General features: G+C 41.5%; 1 protein-coding gene across 1 annotated transcript; it reads left to right on the top strand.

The window, feature by feature from the left end:
- Positions 1 to 200: 200 nt before the first annotated feature.
- Positions 201 to 5,563, top strand: LOC142159926 (gastrula zinc finger protein XlCGF66.1-like). Its single transcript, XM_075214810.1, has 7 exons — positions 201 to 289; positions 1,085 to 1,221; positions 1,333 to 1,521; positions 1,601 to 1,724; positions 1,847 to 1,944; positions 2,105 to 2,216; positions 3,651 to 5,563. The coding sequence occupies exons 1-7, from the start codon at positions 274 to 276 to the stop codon at positions 4,301 to 4,303; spliced, it is 1,329 nt and encodes a 442-aa protein (XP_075070911.1). The 5' UTR covers positions 201 to 273; the 3' UTR covers positions 4,304 to 5,563.
- Positions 5,564 to 22,404: the final 16,841 nt, after the last annotated feature.

Below are 22,404 nucleotides of genomic sequence, written 5' to 3'. Positions count from 1 at the left end.
GTGTAAGAGTACATAGGGTAATTATATAGGTGTAGGACAGTAATAATATAACACTAATGAGCTGAACGCATCAGCACTTTCTCCCTCTTGCACACACTGACCCCAAACTCCTGACTACTCTATCCAGTGCATTAGACAGCACTTCCGCCTTTTGCGTTCCACACGTCCCGCCGTCTGCGGTCCACGTACCGGAAGTTCCATTGTTTCTATAGGAACTGGAAGTGTCATTGTGTATACAGACACTAGACGTGTTATTGTTTATATATTGTGTATATGGGCACCGGAAGCGGTATGTTTATATAGGCACCGGAAGTGCCATTGTGCATAGACGAGTCGATGTCTCAATTGTGTCGCTCGACAGTATTACGTGTATAGTTTCGGTTTATTTTACAGGTGAATATGTTATAATATTGGCCATGTGGCTCAGTGAGTAAGTGTCCGATCTCAGTATCATCCTCATGATATGGACCAGAGATCAAGCGTTGAGATTATGTATACAATCACGTTACACTCCCAGCTGTAATGGCAGTGATATAACATTACACAGCAGTGTGCAGTACATCATATATATGGTGTAGTGTATGGTAGGTTTCTTTGTGGTGGCTTAGTATCTGTAAGGGGTATAATTACTTAATGTATAATTCAATAATTGTAACAAAATGCTCAAAAGTCTTGTTGGACTAATTCTATGTACTTTTATTGAAACCCAATTAAGAACAAATAAGCAAAACAATAGAATAAATTGTAATAGAATAAGATAGAAAACTCAGGGTACGTTGGCACGTCAGTCCTCTTCCTCATGATATCACATTGTGTGTTGAAGCTATCTGGGTTTCCTCGGGATGAGTTTGGTTTGTCTGTGTCGTTTCCTCTGTTTGCTGTTTTGCAAATGTTTCCAGTTATTGTGTCATTCAGAGATTTTTCCATTCTATCTGTGCTTCTAGTGTTTGATTTTCAACTGTATGTATATACTTTGAAATGGATAATGTGTTCCAATTAATAGATTTTTTATGATATTTCATCTAAGATATATGCTTTTGGATTGCTGCTTTAGGTTGCTCATTGTTTTTATATGTGCTTACAGAGCCATCTCCAGTTCAGTCACTTCTTTCAAGACCAGAGCGCATTCTCAGTGTGTCCGGGATGAACAAATGCAAGAATCACACAGCTGAGAAGGTATTAAATATCACCCTGGAGATCATCTACCTGCTGACTGGAGAGGTGAGGGATTCTGGGAGTGTCACACAGACATTACCAGAATCTTTAGAAGTTAGTATAGGAAGGTACTGTCTATATGTGGTAACAATGATTAGTTTTACTATCAATACACAGAATTACACCATGGGGAAGAAGACATCAGGTGCGTTTGTGGCGCCCACCGGTTGTTCCTATATCTCAGGATTGAGCAGGACCCAGAGTCCCATGATGGAACCTCCACCTCACTCACTTATACATGAGAGAAACAATGACCAGAGGATTTTAGAACTCACCAACAAGATCATTCAGCTGCTGACTGGAGAGGTGACTGCTGGGAATGGGACATTACACAGTAACACCAGGGGATGTGTCTGGGTGATGACTGTATCATTGTGTGTGTCAGGTTCCTATAAGGTGTGAGGATGTCACTGTCTATTTCTCCATGGAGGAGTGGGAGTATTTAGAGGGACACAAGGGACTGTACAAGGAGGTGATGATGGAGAATCACTGGCCCTTCACATCACTGGGTAAGGGGAAACTTTTGTTTATTGCAAGGAAGAAAGCAATGTTAAGAACCCTCCTAGATATACACATCGTCTAATAAACATATATAAATAATGTATTCAGTCACTATGTGTGTTTCCTACAGATGGATCCAGTAGCAGAAATACACCAGAGATATGTTCCCGTCCTCTTTATTCACAGGATGTTAAAGAGGAACATCACAAATCCCCACAGGACTATCAGGTAGATGGAATGAGAGTTTTACAAAATATAAAGATGCCAATGTGAATTTACACTATATTATCTGTATAGAATCTGTAGTTATAATTAACAGTTATATTATTCTGTTTAATTGGGGTTCATTAAATTACACATTATTAACAGATTGTTGTTTGCTGTTTAGAGTGAAGACATGATTGTTATTAAAGTTGAAGCTACAGAAGGAGAAGAAGAGAATTATAAGAGGTGTGATCAGCAATATGAGGAGGAGGAGAGTACAACAGATATCAGCACAAGTGAGTAATCTATCTTGTTATTTTAGAAATGTAGCAAGTGACCCATGGAAAGGACTTGTTGAACTCAAACGAAATTAAATCCTAAACAGGAATTATGTAATCGATAACATTCAGCAATACCCAATTCTGCACTCAGAATACTTTAAATAGTGGCAGAGCTGGTCATCTAGGTGTAACATCATACATTTCGGTGGTGGTATTTCACTTGGACAAGGCGCTGTTTCTTAGATAGAGTTGAGCCTAGTATGCTAGAGGATGGGGCTAGCAGAAAGGCCTAAAAAGAACTCCTGTGGGTTAATGTATTAAGTAGTGATTCTATCAAATCGATAATATTCTGCGACTTTGTCAGCATAATTTAAAACGGCAATGGGTTTAAAGGCAAGTCTTGCCTTTAAGGACAAGTTCTTGTCCAATGTTCTCCCCAGAAATTTTGCCAGCCGGATGGCATGGAGAAGCAGTTGGGTGGGGGCAGTTGTAATACTTTGCAATATTATTGAAAAATGTTGGAGGTTATTGGCCACACCTGCCAGGACTGCCTGATCAGATTGGTAGTCAGTGGTCTAACACACACTGCTGACTGTGGTGCTCACATAGTGTCTGTTATACTGGGAGGAATAATGGTTTATTCCATTATAATAGGACTCTGTTGGGTCCCAAGAGCCGGGTGGCAAGTAAAAACAGCCGATTGGAGCACACGGGAAATAAGTGCTGGGGAGAACACTGTCTTGTCTAGTCACCTTGCAAACAATCTGTGGTAGCTTCAATATGGCCAGCATGGTCCAGGGTGATCGTTTCCCCCTTTTCTGCCAGCACACCACACAGCTGGCAGTAGTATAACCCAGGAGTATCTCCACTTTGGAGCCTCCTGTAGACAACAATTGTTTCTTCTTAGGGCTTCTATTGGCCAATTGTTTCAGGGAGGTATGGTCCTGAGGCATGTTGTTAGATTCTCACGGCCTCCTGTGGAGGAGGCTTTGGTATGTCTAGAAATGGAAATGGAAAAGGAAATGATTGGGGCAAGCACACAGCCAAATGGTAATTGAGCCAGGGATATGAACCCCCAGGCACAAGCAGCACAAAAATTACCTATTCCTGTGCACTGTGGAATAACTTGGGCAGGGAACATTGGGAGAACATTGCATATCCCTATTACCTTAGTAAGATGTGGAGGGGCAGACTTGACCTTTTAATAACCTTGCCTAGGTATCCTAGAGAGTAGGAGTCTTATACCCCAATGGACAGTATCTTTGGACTATGACGATATACAACATGCTTTGCCAATCTTTTTATTTTTAATTCCAGTCTAAATAATTGCCACTTAAGAAATGTTACACATTTTACCCTTCCTCTCACCTCAACCCTAACATGCATTAGCATTGTGTTAGGTGTAACAGTGTCCACTTTCAGAATTACATACATTTATTTTCTTAACAGATGAACAACACAGACGTAATATCTCTGAGGAGCATCACAATTTATCTCCAGATTGTGAAATGGAAGATAACAAACAAGATTCTTGTGGAGAAAACACCATAATCTCAAATATCCATCAAGTACTTCACAGTGCACATATATCAAGTGATCACTCTACACATGGAGGTTTTCCTAAGGACTCAGATATTGTTACACATAATACAGTTATAGTTGATAGAGCTGATAAAAGATTTGAATGTTCTGAATGTGGGAAATGTTTTGCATGTAAGTCAATTTTTGTTCAACATCAAAGAACCCACACAGGTGAAAAGCCATTTTCCTGTTCTGAGTGTGGGAAGTGTTTTGCAGTGAAATCAAATCTTTTTCAACATCAAAAAGATCACACAGGTGACAAGCCATTTTCCTGTTCTTATTGTGGGAAATGTTTTGCATATAAATCATTTCTTGTTAAACATCTAAGAACTCATACAGGTGAGAAGCCATTTCCATGCTCTGATTGTGGGAAATGTTTTGCTCGGAAATCTTATCTACGGCAACATCAAAGAATGCACACAGGTGAAAAACCATTTCAATGCACCGACTGTGGGAAATTTTTTACACAGAAATCAAGTCTTCGTGTACATCAGAAAATTCACAAAGCTTTACACATGTGAAAAATTAATGGCATCTGTGTAAACGGTTTTAGCTGAAGTAGAAGTGTTATTAAATTTAGAGAATTGCCCCAGATAAAGGGCTGTGTCCATAAACTGGAGAGAAGCGAAGAGCCTGGAGGCCTGAAGACCATAATGACGTGGGGTTATTGCTCCTGCTGGACTGCGATTATCAGAAGCCATAGATAAGGACTCCAAAGACAAGCGCTTTCTGGGTCTTTTGGACGCGTGCGGATGCTGAAAGAGGGTAACACTGATGCAGGACCACTGCTTTGCCTGCATTGATTGTGAAATAGAAGCAGTATGACAGCTAGACTGTGTCCAGTACAAATACCCCAGAGATTGACTAAAGAGACTGGTACTTGTATTTCCTGTGTGTTATTTTGCAGTATTACAGTATGTGTTTTATATGTTCATTTAAAGTGCTATTGCGCTGTTGGTGCATAGTTGTACTTTATAAATCCTTAGTATTCTTTTAGTCAGATATTTGCCAGGGTGTACTAATCCTTTCCCACTTCCATGATAGAAGTGGATGATCGGTTGTAAGGTAGGCTAGTGAGCGCTGACATGTTGCTGGAGTCACTGCTGGTTAACTCTGGGTCTGTAGTCAGTGCCATTTAATAGCCTCTGAGTGTCCCAGTAAGATGTAACTTGGTATTTCCCAACTAGAAAATTCATATCCATTCAATAAAAGAGCAATATATGGATTATATGATACAAATTAATCAAGGGATTTGAAAAGTTCAGATATTATAGAGAATATTATCCTCTTTTAAAAGAGGTTGAATTGGTTCACTAGAGAGAAAAATATAATCATATGAAATTTGAGTGTACATAAAATGTTAGGAAATACAAGAAAGCAGATTAGTAAATTATGTTATAAAGGGATAATGCAAATCTACTGTGGACAAAAACGTACTAATAGAGAACTGACAAAAGCAAACACAAACCAAAGGTTATATAATAAAATAACACATGCAAGTTAGAAAAGGCTGAATAGATTGTAGTCACTGGTTATTGAAGATGTTCAAGTAGCAGTGAATGTGTGTAGTGAACACTGCACTATTTGATGTTTAAATGTGTGGCATTCAATACATTTCATTTTTAAGCACAGTCTTTCCAAACGTTAGAGCCCATATGTACATCTTTTTTATATTTTGCAGAGTTTTTGAAATTACAGGAATAAATGATTTCAAATAAGAAAATAATGGTTAAGTTTTAGCAGGTACCATAAAATTGTGGAAAATAAAAGCATAAAAGCAATCTTTGTCTCTAAATGTGAAACTGTAAAAGAACTGTGGAGGGAGCTATATATAAAGTGTTGTTTGTCTATTTACTCCTCATTTGAAAATCAATAAATATCAGGTACAGAAAATGAAGAACACTATCATAGTAATCAAATTGGAAGCAACGGAAAATTAAAAAGACTTGTAGAGGCGTCGCTACGTAGACGTCTCCTATACCGTTCTGAAACTCTTATAACCGCACTTGGTGCACTACCAGATGACAAGCTCACATTAGGCTATGTCAGATGGAAGCTACAAGTGGAAAACGGAGCACAAATAAATGACAATTTGTTCAGACCAGCAGCTGTATAAAAGACACAAGACATGGGTAAGAACTATACTCAGAACTGTCAAACACGTAAATGTTTTGTATACAATCAACCTGGTCACTTAAAGTCCGACTGCCAAGTTTGGAAAGCTTGAATGAGTTGTCTGATAAATCAAAATAACAGTGCCAAAAATACTATAAAAGAGAATAACACTACACGTATTGAGGCTCTCCCAGGAAGCTACCAACAAGATTTTTGGTGAACAATTGTGGTCGTACAGGCTGAGGTCAGGAACCGTGCGGGCAAACGAGATACCAAATCAGAAGACGAAGCAAAGTCAACAGGCCAAAGGTCAAACTGGAGAGCACAACACAGATCCAAAGGGGTATCCAAGGCAGGGTCAGGGAGAGCCGGGTCGGTACACAGGGAGAAAATCAGGTCAGTTATCATATGGAAATGCTGGAGGCTAGTGGACCTAGTTACTCTGGCACCCTAATGGTGCCAGAGCCAGCTGTAAATAGAGGGAAGTGGGCAGTGGGGCGGCGGTCAGTAGCGCTGACCACCAACAGGAAGTCGTGACAACGGACTCGCATGCGCCTGACAATGGCCGGAAGGAGAGTCCCGTTGCCTTGCAACGGGGCACACCTGCAGAGACAGGCGTCCGTCCCCGGCAAGCGAGGGGGGGCGGGGACGGCACTTGACATGATGTTTATTTGCTCACCATGGTTGAAGGTACCGGGGAGCAGGTCAGATGGAACAAGAAGAACAATTTTCAATACAATACAGTGCTTTTTATACAGATTTAAACACAGCCTCACAGGGTAAGCCAGCCCCCTGAGGTCTGAACTATTCAGGATGCAATTTGTTTACCCAAACATGGATTTACATGCAACGAAAAGTTAACAATATTTATACTTATCTGTGATATCATAAAACTTGCTGTGCTTTCCTGCATCTTGTTTTAGACGCAGGAAATCTAGTAGCAAGTCTGAATTAAACCCTCCTGTGCCTATAGGTGCTGGACCCGCACTCAAACGGTCTAATAAACATGAGATTAACATGGGTCCATCTCAGTTACACATTGGGGTTAGGCATTGCCACTTTAAATACCGAGATATGTTTCTGGCTATGGAGAGTGACGTAATTTTAAAGTGCCGGCTTTCAGAGAAATCGGTATGCATCATAAGCATGCCGAGGATGAGCACTGTCATTTTCATTGTAAGTCAATATTTTAGTTTTGTAGGCATTACAGACATCGGAAAATGCTACCCCACCCCTTTTGTCTGAGTAAATCTGAGTTCTTGCAAACAACAGACTTGTGGGTTTTTTTTAACTCTCCGGCTGGCCGATTAATCTGGTACACCTTATCTGATCACTGACCACTCAACAAGTATTGCCCAAATTATTTTAGACATAGGATGCCAGGTGTTGTATCTCTGCATGATTTCAGAGTACAATAAGAATATGTAACTTTGATTATAATAAACAGAGCAGCTACTTGTAACACCAAGAGAGTGTTGTGTGTCTGTTCTCTGCAGCCGGCTGTGAAAGTGGTGAAGGATTCCTCTGTTTGTGTAATCGACTCGGCTTCAATCCACTAGTAGTACTCTGGATTTGACACAGTCAACATTTATAAAAGAGTGGATACATTTTAACCACTCGTTCCACAAAAAAATAATAGATTTAAAATCTACATATATGAGGTTCACATGTTCTATAGAGAGGCACAAATCAGAGAGAACTACAGCCCTGTTTAATAATTAATGATCAACCCTTAAACCTTATTGGGGAAAGGGGGGAATAGTTTACAGATCTATTAAGGACACCAAACCTCAACAATATTGATAATAGACGGGTGCAGTCAGCATTTCAATTCACATTTTTTTTTTTTTACTGTTATGTAACTGTTTTTAAATACATAAATTTATTTTAATAGTATACAATAGGGTTTTTTTTAATGATAAGATTAAGACACAGTCCAGTACTATGATTAAATGGATAGGACAGTTCTGTGCACTAGGACAAAAAGAGGATTTATATACTTAAGTTAAATCCGTTTCTCTGATTCCGTCTGGGGGACACTGCTTACCATGGGGTGTGTAGGGGAGCATGGGAGTTGGCACCTAGCTAGTTAATTTCTAGCACTGCTGACAGACCCCTCCCCTATATAACTCCCCCCTTTCCTCTTCCTCCTCAGTTAATTTAAAAAGCCCCAAGGAGAAGGGTTAACCAAACAAGAGCACACAGAGGAAAAGCAGAAGGGAGGGATCGCAGTGTCCCCCAGACGGAATCAGAGAAACGGATTTAACGTAAGTATATAAATCCTCTTTTCTCTTTCATCCAGTCTGGGGGACACTGCTTACCATGGGGACGTTCTAAAGCAGCCCTCTAAGGGTGGGACCGCTCTGAAAACCCCGCTCGTAGAGCACTACGAGCGAAATCTGCATCCGCAGATGCGAATACATTAAATTGATAGAATTTGGTAAATGTGTGGACAGACGACCAGGTGGCTGCCCTGCAAAGCTGGTCATCAGAAGCCCCTATTTCTTGCTGCCCATGACGCCCCTACCGATCTGGTGGAATGGGCCGTAAGTCTCTCCGGCACAGGTAGGTTAGCTGTTATGTAAGCCTGCCTAATAGTTGCCGTAATCCATCTTGTAATAGACTGTTTAGAGGCTGACCAACCTCTTTTGTTAGAATCATATAGGACAAACAGAATCGGTTCATCTAATTTGAGATGTTCTTTTGACATAAATACGGAGAGCCCTGACCACAGCTAACTTTTTCATAGACTGCCTATCAGTGAGAAGTAGATGAAAAAACTGGAACTACAATTTCCTGGTTCAAATGGAAGGAGGACACCACTTTTGGAGGGGAGTGTTCTCAAAACCGCTCTGTCCTCATGAAAAACCAGATATGGCTCTCGGCAAGACAGATCTCCCAATTCCGATACCCTACGTGCCGATGCAATTGCTAAAAGAAAAACATCCTTCCAGGTCAAACACCTAAAATCTGCCTCAGGTAAAGGTTCAAAGGGAGGCCCTTTTTAGGCATGTCCAGTACCAGGTTAAGATCCCATGGTGCTGTAGGAGGAACATAGGGAGGTTGAATATGTAAGACTCCCTGAAGAAAAGTCTTGATATCTGGCAAATCCGCTAATTTCAGATGAAAAAAGACTGACAGTGCCGATACCTGAACCCTTAGGGAACCTAAACGAAGACCTGCTTCCAGCCCATGCTGAAGAAAAGCCAATAAGCGAGGGAGACGGAAGGAAGACGTGTGATATGACCTATTTTCACACCATCTGATATAGGCTCTCCAAATCCGCTGATAGATGCGAGCCGAAACTGGTCTTCGAGCTTGCATCATAGTGTTAACTACACTAGAGGAAAAACCCCTAGCCCTCCAGAGGCTGGCTTCAACATCCATGCCGTTAAACAGCTGAGGAAAATTGTGGCGACAGAAGGGACCTGGAAGAAGGAGGTCGTCTTGTGGCGGAAGACGAAATCCTTATCCTATCGCCATAGAGATTATGTCTGCGTACCACACTCGGCGTGGCCATGAGGGAGCTATTAGTATTATCGGAAGACCCCCTTGCCTTACTCGTCTGAGCATGCGAGGAAGCATGGGAGTCGGAGGAACCAGGCATCCCAACCTGAGCTCCCAAGACATCGTCATTTCGTCCACTGCCACCGCTAAGGGATCTCTTGCCCTTGCTATAAACCTGTGAACCTTCCTGTTGTGTCTGGAGGCCATGAGATCTATATCCGGAAGACCCCACCTCTGAACTAGAGACTGAAATACATCCGGATGGAGTGACCACTCCCCCGGCATCATTTGATTTCGACTTAAATAGTCGGCCTCCTAATCCCTTATTCTTGGAATAAATACTGCCGAAATTGCCGGAACTTACTGTTCTGTCCAACAAAAAATCTGAGCTGCAATTTTCCTTGCGGCTGCACTCCTGGTTCTTCCCTGCCTGCTGACATATGCCACAGCCGTGGCATTGTCGGACTGAATTCTGACATGGTGGCCCTAAAGGAGGGACTGGGCCCCCCGAAGGGCTAAAAGAATTGCCTACAACTGTAACACATATATTGGTAAGGCTGATTCCTGGACCGACCAAGGTCCCTGGAGCCGGAGGTGCAAGATTACCGCCCCCCAACCTCTCTGGTAATGGGAGGACCCCACTGTGAATCTTAGGCTGCAGATGACTCTTTATAAAAAAAGAGGCGACACAAACCTTTATTGTCTGACTTCTTGATCGCTCTCGGGGTAGTGGTGTTACAAACAAACAATGTGGTACCGGACCCAGCAGGTCTATCATATACCCCCTTGCTATAATACCCCGAATCCAAGTGCCTTGGGATGACGCTGCCCACTGTTCCTGAACAGAGACAGACGTCTCCCCCCGCGGCGCCACCTCTGGCAGAGTAGAGTGGTCGTCAGGACGCAGGCTTCTCCTGTGTCCTAGAGGTCTGGCGCCTAGCCACAAACGAGGATCTACCCCTGACGGAGGAGCCTCGAGCATTTGGTTGTCTACCTCTAAATGACTGTCCTCAAGGCCAGGAGTTCCCTCTAAAGGGCTGACGAAAGGAGATGACCCGAGAGGTCCTGCCCCTACCTGAGAATACCGGCAAAGAAGTGCTTTTGCCCCTGTTACCTGGGAAATCATAGTATCCAATTCCGGCCCGAACAAACCTGCTGCTGAAAAAGGAATGGATTCAACAGACTTCTTTGATTCCGAATCTCCATTCCAGGATTTCAGCCATAACGTTCTTCTTGTTGAAATGGATGCAGCCTGAATAGAGGAGGACACAGACGCTGAGTTCTGAGCCGCCTCATAAAATTACCCCGATGCCTCTTTCAGATGCAAAGCCAGGGGAAGTAAATCCAAGTCCTGTAAGGCCTCTGCCAGTTGGTCTGCCCATGTTTCCATGGCTCTAGCAACCCAAGCTGAAGCAAATGTGGGTCTAAAGGAAGAACCCGCAGCCACAAATATAGATTTTAGCTGGGATTCCACCCTGCGATCATTGACATCCTGCAGAGTTGCTGAACCTGGGACTGGTAATAAAGTGTGTCTAGCCAAACGGGCTACTAGAATATCTACCTTAGGAATACTCTCCCAGCGGGTCACATCTTCCTCCTGTAATGGATACAGGGAAGGGAACTTTCTGGAAACAAAGAACCTTCTATCAGGCTGTTTCCAGGCTCCCTCTGCAATATCTCCAAGTTCTACCGAAGGGGGAAAACGAATAGCCTTCCTTTTGGCCTTCTTAAAGAGACTTCTGTCTCTAGGAGTAGGATCCTCCGGTTCTGGGAGGTCCAACGCCTCTCTTACCGCTAAAACCAAATCATTAATAAAATGGCTTTTAGGGTCTTCTTCCTGCTCCAAAGGTTGCCCCTGGTCAGGATCAGAATATACTTCCCCCTCCTCCTCTGAAAGAACCATAAGGGTATTAGTGGATCTAGGCCTCTTCCTTTTAGCAGACGGGATGCTTGGGGATTCAAGTAACTGGTTTAGTTTATCCAAACCCTTAATAAATGCTGCGGACCATGCTAGTTCTGTGGGAACAGGGGCCTGGTCTGTAAGCAATGAGGAAGGTCCTGGCATAGACTCTTCAAAAGAACCTGTGGAAGCAGGGAGGCCCAAAGGCGTACTAGCACTATTAGCCACCGTGGCTGCCACAGTAGACATCAGCTGATTGAACTGTGACACCATCTGTGCTAAAGAGGAAACCGACTGTGTCAGGGAGGCCACCCAGGCCGGTTCCTCCGTCAGTGGGGCTGTAACAAGCTGGGATTGCGTAGGGGGACCCCCTGCATCGCAGACAGAACATAGAGCCAACGGGTCCCTCTGCCCACTAGGTAATTTTGCATTACATTTTGAACATGTGAAACACTTTACTTTAGGGCCCTTTCCTTTATCTGTCATTTTACAAAGGAAGGAACACCAAACACACAGACTTAAATTTAGCTGTTAGAGAGCGAGAGACAGCAGAGAAAATAATATGAAAAGAAAAAAGAAACAAGTAATCAGACATAAAAGTTATACTTGTAAATTGTTAAACCAAAATAAAATAACTTGGCAAGTGGGAGAACTATAATATAACTCCCACTAGCCCACTTTGCAGTCAGCAATACAATAATATATGTTTAAATAAATCAGATACTTTGCCACAGGCCAAACAGGGGAGAAGTCTAACAGCAGCGCCTGGTGTCTGCTCCCTCTGCTCTGCGTCCTTTCCCAGGCTTCTATTTGGCTCCAAAAGGCCGGGCTAGTCCAACTGTTCATGGAGAGCAGGGGAGCTCTATATCTTAGCTCCCCCCCCCCCCTCTGATAATGCTGTCTCTCTGAAGTGCTTTTCCTGCCCCATTAGCGGGGAGGAGAAAGAAAACAAATAATATATATATATGGCAGAGTAGTGGAGACCTCAATTGAGGTCTCCGCAATGGATTTTCACCCCGATGCCCCCTCCTATGTATGAGGGGGGATCTTGGTATGGCCCCGTTCCGTTTCCTCTCCTCCGCAGATTTTAAAATGGCCGTCGGCATTTCTTTTTCATTCCGATTACCGGCCCTCCTTGCCTAATGGCAGCATCGGTTAGCGGTGAGGCCCCAAGAGTGACAGCGGTCCGGAGAGACCGCTAGTCACTCTGTATTCAAGCACCCTAATTTGCTCTGCCAGTGAGAGCCTCTGGCTCTCAGCTGACAGAGCAGTGCCTGCACTGCTGTTCTGGGAGTGTGCTCTCTATAATAGAAATAAAAAAAAAAAGAAAAGAAAATTTAGCAGCAACTAAAACAGTGCCTAACTCCATGGGCACCTAGAAAAAACTGAGGAGGAAGAGGAAAGGGGGGAGTTATATAGGGGAGGGGTCTGTCAGCAGTGCTAGAAATTAACTAGCTAGGTGCCAACTCCCATGCTCCCCTACACACCCCATGGTAAGCAGTATCCCCCAGACTGGATGAAAGAGAAAAACACTTTTTCTCTCTTTGGAATTTATCTGTATGTCAGTTTGGTAGTAGCACCCCAAGAACAGATCAATATAATTATATTAAATACAATAAAGGGAAGAATAGCTCCTAAAATACTTTATTGGTGCAACAATTCTAACTCCATTAGATCTAGTGAGTGCACTTTCTTTTCTTTCATATCTTTAGTTTATGGGAAGAAAGCTGGTAGCTGTACCTCTTGGTTGATGTAGGATGTAAATAATACTTTTGGTAGAAATACAATAGTGTCTCTCAACACCACTATCTGAATACATAATCAAGAATTCTTCCATTCACCTTAGTGCTAGCAATTCAAGAACTCTCATGGCAGAAGTAATTGCCACTAGAAACAATACCTTTAAAATCATCCACTATACCGACACTTATTGTAATGGTTCAAAGGCGTCATCTGTCAGTTTATTGAGGACTATATTGAGGTCCCATGGAGCCACAAAAGGTCTGACTGGGGGACAGACCTCATTACTCATTGGATAAAATGTGTATTCAGCTCTTTTGAAAACAATTTAGTATGCAGATGGACACTTGTACTTTGAGTGTGGCTAAAGTCAGACCTTTAGTACGTCCACCTTACAAGAAGTCTAAGATCTGTTGAATAGTTGCAGAACTTGTCTTAACTTTACACTCACACCAAGCCACAAACCTTTTCCTTATCCTATAGTAAACTATAGAAGAATTCTTTTCCTAGTTTGTAAGAGTGGATCAGGGATTTTGAAACTGAGTAACTGCCGCTCAACCTCCAAGTGATTAAAGCTAGAATTTTAAACCGTTTTATGTAGAAAATCTGCCCCAAGATGTAGAGGCCATGGTTTTTCTCTGAACATTCCCTAGGCTATTGGGAACCAAAATGGTAGAATAGCTACTACTTCTGCTTTCTCATTCTTGATTTTGCTTAGGACACTAGGAATGGAAATGGAGGGTAGATGTATCCTAATTGTAACATCCATGGAATTGTGCATTCCTTCTATTCCTGTAACCTTGTGCCAAGAAATAAATCTGGGTATCTTGGCATTCTAGTTTGTCATCATTAGGTCTACTTGTTGAAAGCCAAATTTATTTATTAGTAACTGGAATAATTCCAGGTTTAGACTCCACTCCCCCATATGGATCAGTGTGTGAATTACGTATTCAGTTAGTATGTTATGCTTGCCTGCTACATGTAAAGCTGACAGCCCGTTTACATTCTTCTCTGACCAAAATATAATTTTTGTTATTTCCACCACCATCATTGTTCTGTCTCTGGTTCCTCTCTGACTATTTATGAAGGTCACCACAGTCTTGGTTTCTGAATATACTCTTAGATGTCTGCCCTATAATTGATACCAGAAATTTTGTATCACTTTCCAAACTACTTGTCTTCTAGATGTTTACTTGTAATTTATTTTCTTTCTGTAGCCAAACACTTTTATAGTTAGCTTTGATATTTTTTCCTGAAGGTGTGTTACTCATTCTGCAACACTGGAGTCTGTTGTGAGTATCACACACACCAGCTCCTAAAGGGATACTAATTTTGGCACAAATTGTGGGCTTTGCCAACACCTGAGTGTTTTGGACAATATAGGAATGGATAATAAACTATTAGATTCACTTCACAAGGCTGTCACCTGTAGCAGCCCCCTTTACAAGAAACGCAATATGTTCCAAAACTACTCTGTTACCCTTGGGTGTTAACTCGGGGTAGTAGCAGATTATAAAACACAATATTGCCAGTGAGGTGGACAAGACACGGAATGAAGTAGTAAATTGCGTGAATTCTAGCACAATAGAGTCCGAAGTACAAGCCTAATGTCTGAACAGGTTGCGCTACAAGCGAAGTCTAAAGACAAACTGAGGTCGGGGGTGGGTGTGATCAATATAATAATCGGTAATACAGGCAGAGAACAGGACAGGCAGAGTTCAGGGAAAGATCCGGTTAACAGGCCTTGGTCAGGGCAGGAAGTGATAACTAGCAGATACAGAAACAGGCAAAGGCCAGGGACAGGAGAAAACATCAAAATCAGGGTCACAACAAGTCAAGTCAGGTTACAATTTCAAGCTACGCACTAGGTCTAGCAGAAACAAGCACAGGTGATAGACAGGAAGGGTTTTTTTTATTTCCAGAGAGGTGTCAATGAGGACAGACCAGCCAAATTACCTGCACTAGTGTAGTAGATTCTAACAAACCATTTGTTAGGCGGCAGACATCGGCTAGATTCCGGCAATACAAGACAAGGTAGCCGGTTCCCGTCACCTGGCGACCAGATGTACTTCAGGTGTTAAAACATACATTTCTTGGTGGCTTCTGAAAGTTTTATGGTCTCATCCAATTAAACCGGTTTGATTCCATTTCTTTAAAAGTTCCAGTTGTAGATCCGACATGTGCCAACTTGCCCACGGAACTACTCCTGTCTGACGATGCAGAAACCGCTATCTGCTTGCATTTTTTAAACTTTATGCACATGCCAACACTGCTACCGAAGTTAATGATTTGGCTGCTACTGGGCAGCCAACCCTTCAGCTTATTCCACAAGTGATGCATTGCTGGAATTAATACCAGGTAAGTCCTGCACTACAGAAAATAACAAACCATTCCTACTTGATCTACCTAGAGACACAATAAAGACAAGGAGGAAGGGCAGGATCTGGATTATATACTGTCTGGGAGGTGTTTTTCTTTGAGATGTCTCTACCTAAACAAAACGGAAACCTATTTTATGGAGGAGTGAAGAGGAGAATGTATTTTACAAATAATTGCAGCTAGAAACAGAGAAGGAGGGACTTTCCGCATGGAGAAAGCATTGAGGTGATGCTGTCCGTGGAGGAGAAAGTCCAAAGCGGAGGTTCACAATGAGGGGTTTGGCCAGCATCAGTAGCTGCTTAGTGACTACTTAATGCTCCTTCCACCAAGTTCAGGAGCAGCTTGTCCCAGCATAGGCCACACAGGAGCACAGCTGCCAGCAAATCTGTGTTTGTAGTGTATGTAGTAAATACCACAATAAATAAATATTGTAAATATAATGGTAAGGAAGGACTTCAAAGCAAATTTGTTTTTGGGATGGAGTGGCAGGTCTTAAGATGTAGATGAAACAGCAGTAATATTTAATTTACTACCAATTGTCTCTATACACAAGTAAACACACAAAATATTTTTATTTAGACTAATGCAGGTAATACTATTTGCATTATAAAGAGGTTAATGATGGTTGCGGGGGATTTGTATTTAATTAAATTTTATATTCAAAATGTTGCCTAGCAACCAGTACTGCAAGCTGGAAGAACACTATGTAAATGGCTCCCGCACGCTGATCATGGTTTTACTCATTCACTGTCCTGTTCTGTTCTGCTTTACCCTGTATGGTCAAATGTCTGTATTATATATATTGTGGCACCTTATAAAGAAAAATTGTGACTAGATCACTTATAAATAGCATAGTATAAATTTATTTAGAGGAAATGCGCAGGGCGCTTATTTATATAATTGCAAATGTACTTATTTTTTATATTGTGTGTATGTTGGTAAAGGAGATATCTTTATTTCTAAAACCAGGGGAAGAAATTTGTTTGTTTTAACTCTGCTAGAGGCAATGCATTATATATCTGATACAATAAGCCTTTGTTGAAGAAGTCTTGGAGTAGGGAAATGACTTGCTTAGGGTTTTGTGACTTTCTTTGGGAACGTGTATGCTCCAGCTGTCTGAAGAAAGACTCCTGTTAATCTCATGTTAATTAGACCTTTTGATGTGTGAGGGTCCCAGCACCTGAAGGCTCAGGAAGGTTTAATTCAGACTTGCTACTAGATTTCCTGCGTCTAAAAGCAAGATGCAGGAAATCACACCAAGTTTTAGGATATCACAGATAAGTGTAAATATTGTTAGCTTTGCATTGCATGTAAATCCATGTTTGGGTAAACAAATTGCATCCTGATTCTAAAAATAGCTCAGACCTCAGGGGGCTGGCTTACCCTCTGAGGCTGTGTTCAAATCTGTATAAAAAGCACTGTCTTGTATTGAAAATTGTTCTTCTTGTTCCATCTGACCTGCTCCCCGGTACCGTCAACCAGGGTGAGCAAATAGACATCACTTGCTTCAAAGACCTGCTTGGAAACTTTTCTATCCCTGTGACCTACAGATTAGACCCAAAATCGAATCTGTTCCCGGCTGTTTCTGAGGATTGGATGCAACATCCAGTACCACCGCTCTGGCCAGTGTGATAGGCTAGGAGAGATCCATCCACACCAACCACGATCCATAGGAACAGGTCATGAGTACCAGCCCAGGTACACCAGTAACAGGGTACACCTGCAGCGTTAGTTACTCAGAAGAAACTAAGGATACCGATAAGGAGTCCAGTGGTGACAACATTTGTAAGCCTCTCCTTCTGCGGTTAGAAGATAACAAAAGGGAAAGGTGGCAAAGTAAACCCAGCCGGTTCCCAGCAACAACAGACAGGGTGGCATAGGCGGTCCATCCTGTCACAATAATGATAACAACAATTACATTATATTGTGTACCAATAGTATATAAGTACTACAAATTTTGCATCTATCCATGGATTGAAAAAAAGCAAAATATTCTCTTATATGGGGGCACTCCTGTTCTTATTAATTGAACATATATTAATAATAAAAGGTAAATCTTTATTAATACAGAATAAAATAATAATACACATGTATTATAATTGGCAAAATATTATTGAAACCAGATAGAAGTGATGTGAACAAGCCAAAAAATAAATTCCTTGGCTTATGTATTAAATGGTACTGAAGAGTAATTTGATACCTAATATACTGGTATAATTCTAATAGTTAAATCTGTATAGGAGTACCCCAAAAAAATACATTGTAGTTTGTAATTCTGTGCTATTTAATAATGTACTATATTTTAGGGACTATATTTCTGGCTGCTTAGGACGCAGTTAAATAGTAGAGTGGTTCACTAATACTAAATGTAATAAAATGATTACTGAAAGGATTTAATGTTACATTTCCTCAAAGTTCCATGTGCTGATATCTTTTCAACTATCTCCTTCAGCTGTAAAGAATTAGTAATTTGACCACTTCAGAATAATCTCCTAGACCAGTGGTTCCCAAACTTTTGCAGTTTGCGGCACCCTTAGAGTCTCCAAATTTTTTCAAGGCACCCCTCCAAAATAATTACTGAGCAGTCCTGTTTTAGAAGTAGTTGGGTCAAAAAGTTGTAATAAGTATTTAGGTCACGACAGAAATACTTATTTAGTTGTATGCAAAAATGCTCCTCTGCATCCGGACACTCTGCCCCCTCTGCATCCAGGCACACTGCCCCCTCTGCATCCAGGCACACTGCCCTCTCTCACGTTGTCCCCTCTGCCCTCTGTCACGCTGGCCTCCTCCTCTGCTCTCTGTCCCCCTCCTCTGCCATCTGACCCCCTCCTCTGCCCCCCTCCCTCTGTCCCCCTCCTCTGCCCTCTGTCCCCCTCCTCTGCCCCCCTCCTCTGCCCTCCTCTGCCCCCCTCCTCTGCTCTCTGTCCCCCTCCTCTGCTCTCTGTCCCCCTCCTCTGCTCTCTGTACCCCTCCTCTGCCATCTGCCCTCCTTCTCTGCCCCGCGCCAGGCGCCAGCTATAGAAAAAAGCAAACAGAAACTTACCAATCCGCGCGGTGCTAGGACCCTGCAGCCTCCTCTCTTGCGCAGCTGTCACTGACGTCGATATTCAGTGACAGCTGCGGGAAAGAGAAGGCTGCAGGGTCCTAGCGCCGCGCGGATTGGTAAGTTTCTGTTTGCTTTCTTTTTTCTAGGGCTGGCCCGCGGCACCCCAGTGACAGCGCCGCGGCACCCCTGGGAGCCGCGGCGCACACTTTGGGAACCACCGTCCTAGACAGATTAGTATCCTAAGACTATTTGTTATTTCAATTTCATAATGTGTGGTTCTCTAAAATAAATATTGCAGAATAATTGCTGTTACTCTTCACTGTGTTTAAACTAGTAACTGTTACATTCTTGCCATTGGTTGTTAGCTTCAGCTTAAAGAAAGCTGTCTGTTTTGAGCATTTACTATTGTTTATGTAATTCTAAGACTTATGGATTGACAGCGGTAATTATGAACTCCGTTAGTTTATCTTATCTGCATTCCGCTGTCACTGTCAAGCTGAATCTCTATGCTATAGACACATTTGTATGTCTGACTTAAAAATACTGCTGTGTTTTAAGCTAAATGTACCTTGAGATAAATGTGACTCAAAATATACTTTTGCAGCCTCTCTTTAGGCATATATTCGGGTCACAAAAGCATAAATCTCCAAGAAAGGCGCATAAGGCTGATAGAAATACCACTAAAAATAGATGAGCGATTTTACTCCACAGAGAAAATGTTCGACCAATGTCTTGGCGCTTTACTGTATCAGGAACTGGATTGCAGGAACAATTAATTCTTCTTTGTCAGGAAATTCTACAGGAGAATTTCGGGTCATGGAGTGCACCAAAACATGCACAATTCTACATTAGAATGGGCAAAGACTTTTGAGTTTTTCAAATGGGCTGGTTAATGTCCAGACTAAAACTCCACTAAGATGAGCAGTTCATGCTAAAAAAAAAAAAAAAATACAGTCACTAAACTAAAACAGTTCTTCAAAAAAAGTTGTCGGAAATTCCTCCAAAGCACTGTGAGACAAATTAATAATTACAAGATCTATTTGGTTGCAGTTATTGCAGCACAAAGTGGAGATTAATTATTTTGTATTTGGGGAATTGAGTGCTATATACCCTACTTTAAGAAATAAAGACAATTATTATGAACAGCTTGGGCCTTAAATAGAGTTAGGATAAAGTCCAGCAACAAGGGGCAGTTTTGCACCTTTCAAGTCTATGTTGCACTGCGGGGAGAGGCAAATTTAAACTGCATACAAATATAGGGTTCCCCGGTGGGCATTTCCTAGCTCAACTGTTTGCAGTGTAAAAATAAAACTGCCCAGTATTTAGGTGAGACAAGTAAAAGCAGACAGTAATTTCCTTGCATATAAAAAATAAAATGCATTTGCACCCCTTCCATGACAATATGGTTTGCTCAGGTGCAAATCTGCACTCTTTATCTGAATTTGCTGCTTCTTCTTAAAGAGGCTCTTTGTGTTATGTGTTCACTCATGGTCCATTGTAGATGGTATTAGGTCATACTTGCCAACATTTTTTTTTCTTTTTCCGGGAGATGCCGGCTGGGGCGTGCAGGGGGCGGGGCTGCGAAATCGCGTCATTTTGGCCCCGCCCCCGTGACGGAATGACGCAAATCGCGTCATTTTACAGTGGGGGCGGGGCTAAACGCCGCAATTCCGGGTGAATCGCGGCGTTTAAACTAAATTTTTCCCCCTTCCTATCAGGGAGATTGCCACACTCGTCCGGGAGACTCTCGCAAAATGCGGGAGTCTCCCGGACAATCCGGGAGAGTTGGCAAGTATGTATTAGGTTTGTGTTGAAGATTTACTAACAATCACTGGGAAAATATACAAAAACTTTCACCGTTACATGTATGAAAGTGAATGAATGAATGAATGAGGTAATATGAAATGTGTGATTTAAATGAAAATGAAAATCTGGAATGTGTATGAAAGTGAAAGAAATATAGTATGGAATATATACAACCATTAAGAACGGAATTATATAGACTTTGTATGAGAATAAATGGAATGATAATATAGAAATTGCATGATAATGAATGAATAAAATAATAATATACAAAGTGTATGAGAATAAATGACTGATGATAATATCCAAGGTGTATGAATAAATATGATGATGATAGAAAATGTATAGATGAATGACATGATAATATAGAAGGCAGAGGCATGAGAAATGATAACATAGAAAGTGTATGAATAATAATAAAGAAGTGGTAGGAATGATTGGGATGATAATAGAGAAAAGGGAGGGATAAATGGAAAGATAATATAAAAGGTATAGGAATGAATGGGGTACACGGTTGGATGGTGTGAAAATATAGGAGATGTAGGAATGAATAGGGTCACAATATATAATGTGTAGGGATGAATGGGGTGATGATGTAGAGGAGCCGATAAACTAGAAGGTGTAGGGATGAATGGAATGAGAATATTAAAAGTTGTCAAAGTCGTATAATTGGATGAAAGAAAGTATATTGATTAATATTGTTTTACCGTGCGATTGTGATCAGTACGCCATGTGTTACGCATCATGGCGCAATCGCACGATAAAACACGCACACACTCGCACTTTCACATTCATTTATATATATATTTCATATTTATAATGGTTCCATTCCACAGTCGTTTATGAGCAGATGTTATTTGGTTTATATTTATATTATTAGGTTATATGTACACTTTAGTGATATATTAAGTTCAGGTCACAGGAAGCATGTCATGTTTGGTATCATTCTAATCTCCTATGTATCCGCAGTTGTCCGGTTCATTCGCCAAAAGTATTGCACACTGCGTGCGCTGGTTATCGATGATAGGGAATAAATTATCAGAATGATATTGTCAGTGTAATGCTAATAGACCAGTTTGAACCAGTTCTTGGCAAGAAATCTAAGTATGCATCATTTGGAGAGCTGACCCCCACCTTTGGAATGCAGACCCCCACCCTTGTGGATTGTTTGAACTGACCTATGACCTATGGACTGTACTACACTGGACCTTCCTGGAGCCTGAACCTATGGAAACTTGTCAAGTCATCTGTATTGTCTTCACTATATCACTAAATGTATATATACAGCTCCCTGGGACCAGCTAAGTAGTCACTCTGACCACATTCTTCAGGACTGTAGCTGGTACCAGCAGAGCACAGCGTATGTATGTATAATATATTGGCTGTACTGTACTTATTTATTGAACTGCTAAACTTTTGCTTTTGCTAAATAAATTGCTTGTGCTTTGGAACCACACAAATCGCATACACAATGCTTATTGGAAAACGATGAAATTACTTTAATAAGGTATATAGCAGTGAATGGGATAATATAGGTGTAGGAACGAAATTAGATGATAATGTAGAAAGTGTAGGAATGAAAGTGATAATGTAGAAGGTATAGGAATAAATAAGATAATAACTGAGAATATGAATGGTGTGATTATATAGGGGTATGAATGAAAGGGTGATTAAAGAAGGTGTAGGAATTAATTGGAGAACAATATAGGAGGGGTAGGAATGAATGAGATGATAACATAGAAGGCTGAGGAATAAATGGCATGATAATATAGAAGGTGTAGGACTGAATGGCATGAGAACCCTAGAAATGAATGGGATAATATAGGAGGTATATGGCAGCGTATGGGTTGCATGACATGAGCTCTGTCTAGAATATAATGTTGGGGACGTAGTGAAAGAGATGGAGGACTCAGATGGGTATTGATATGGAATTACAGAATACAATATACCAGGTGTATGGTTGAGGATGACAGGGATACAGCCAGTCCCTACAATCTCCTCATCTCTCTTAATATTCATTATTACTCATTAATATTAGCAGGTCATACACACCAGTTTCTCCTGCAGCACTTTAACCTCTAAAACATACCGGCCCCAACCAACTAACTGCTCTATTCAGTGTCTCAAGAACC

This window comes from Mixophyes fleayi, chromosome 6 (assembly GCF_038048845.1).
Source record: "Mixophyes fleayi isolate aMixFle1 chromosome 6, aMixFle1.hap1, whole genome shotgun sequence".
Taxonomy (NCBI): domain Eukaryota; kingdom Metazoa; phylum Chordata; class Amphibia; order Anura; family Limnodynastidae; genus Mixophyes; species Mixophyes fleayi.
Note: the sequence above shows the minus strand (reverse complement) of the source record. Positions and strands in the feature narration are given on the sequence as shown.

Coding starts and splice junctions, on each gene's coding strand:
- LOC142159926 (XM_075214810.1), top strand. Junction 1,522..1,600: donor TTCAGCTGCTGACTGGAGAG/GTGACTGCTGGG, acceptor TGTGTGTGTCAG/GTTCCTATAAGGTGTGAGGA. Junction 2,217..3,650: donor TACAACAGATATCAGCACAA/GTGAGTAATCTA, acceptor TTTTCTTAACAG/ATGAACAACACAGACGTAAT.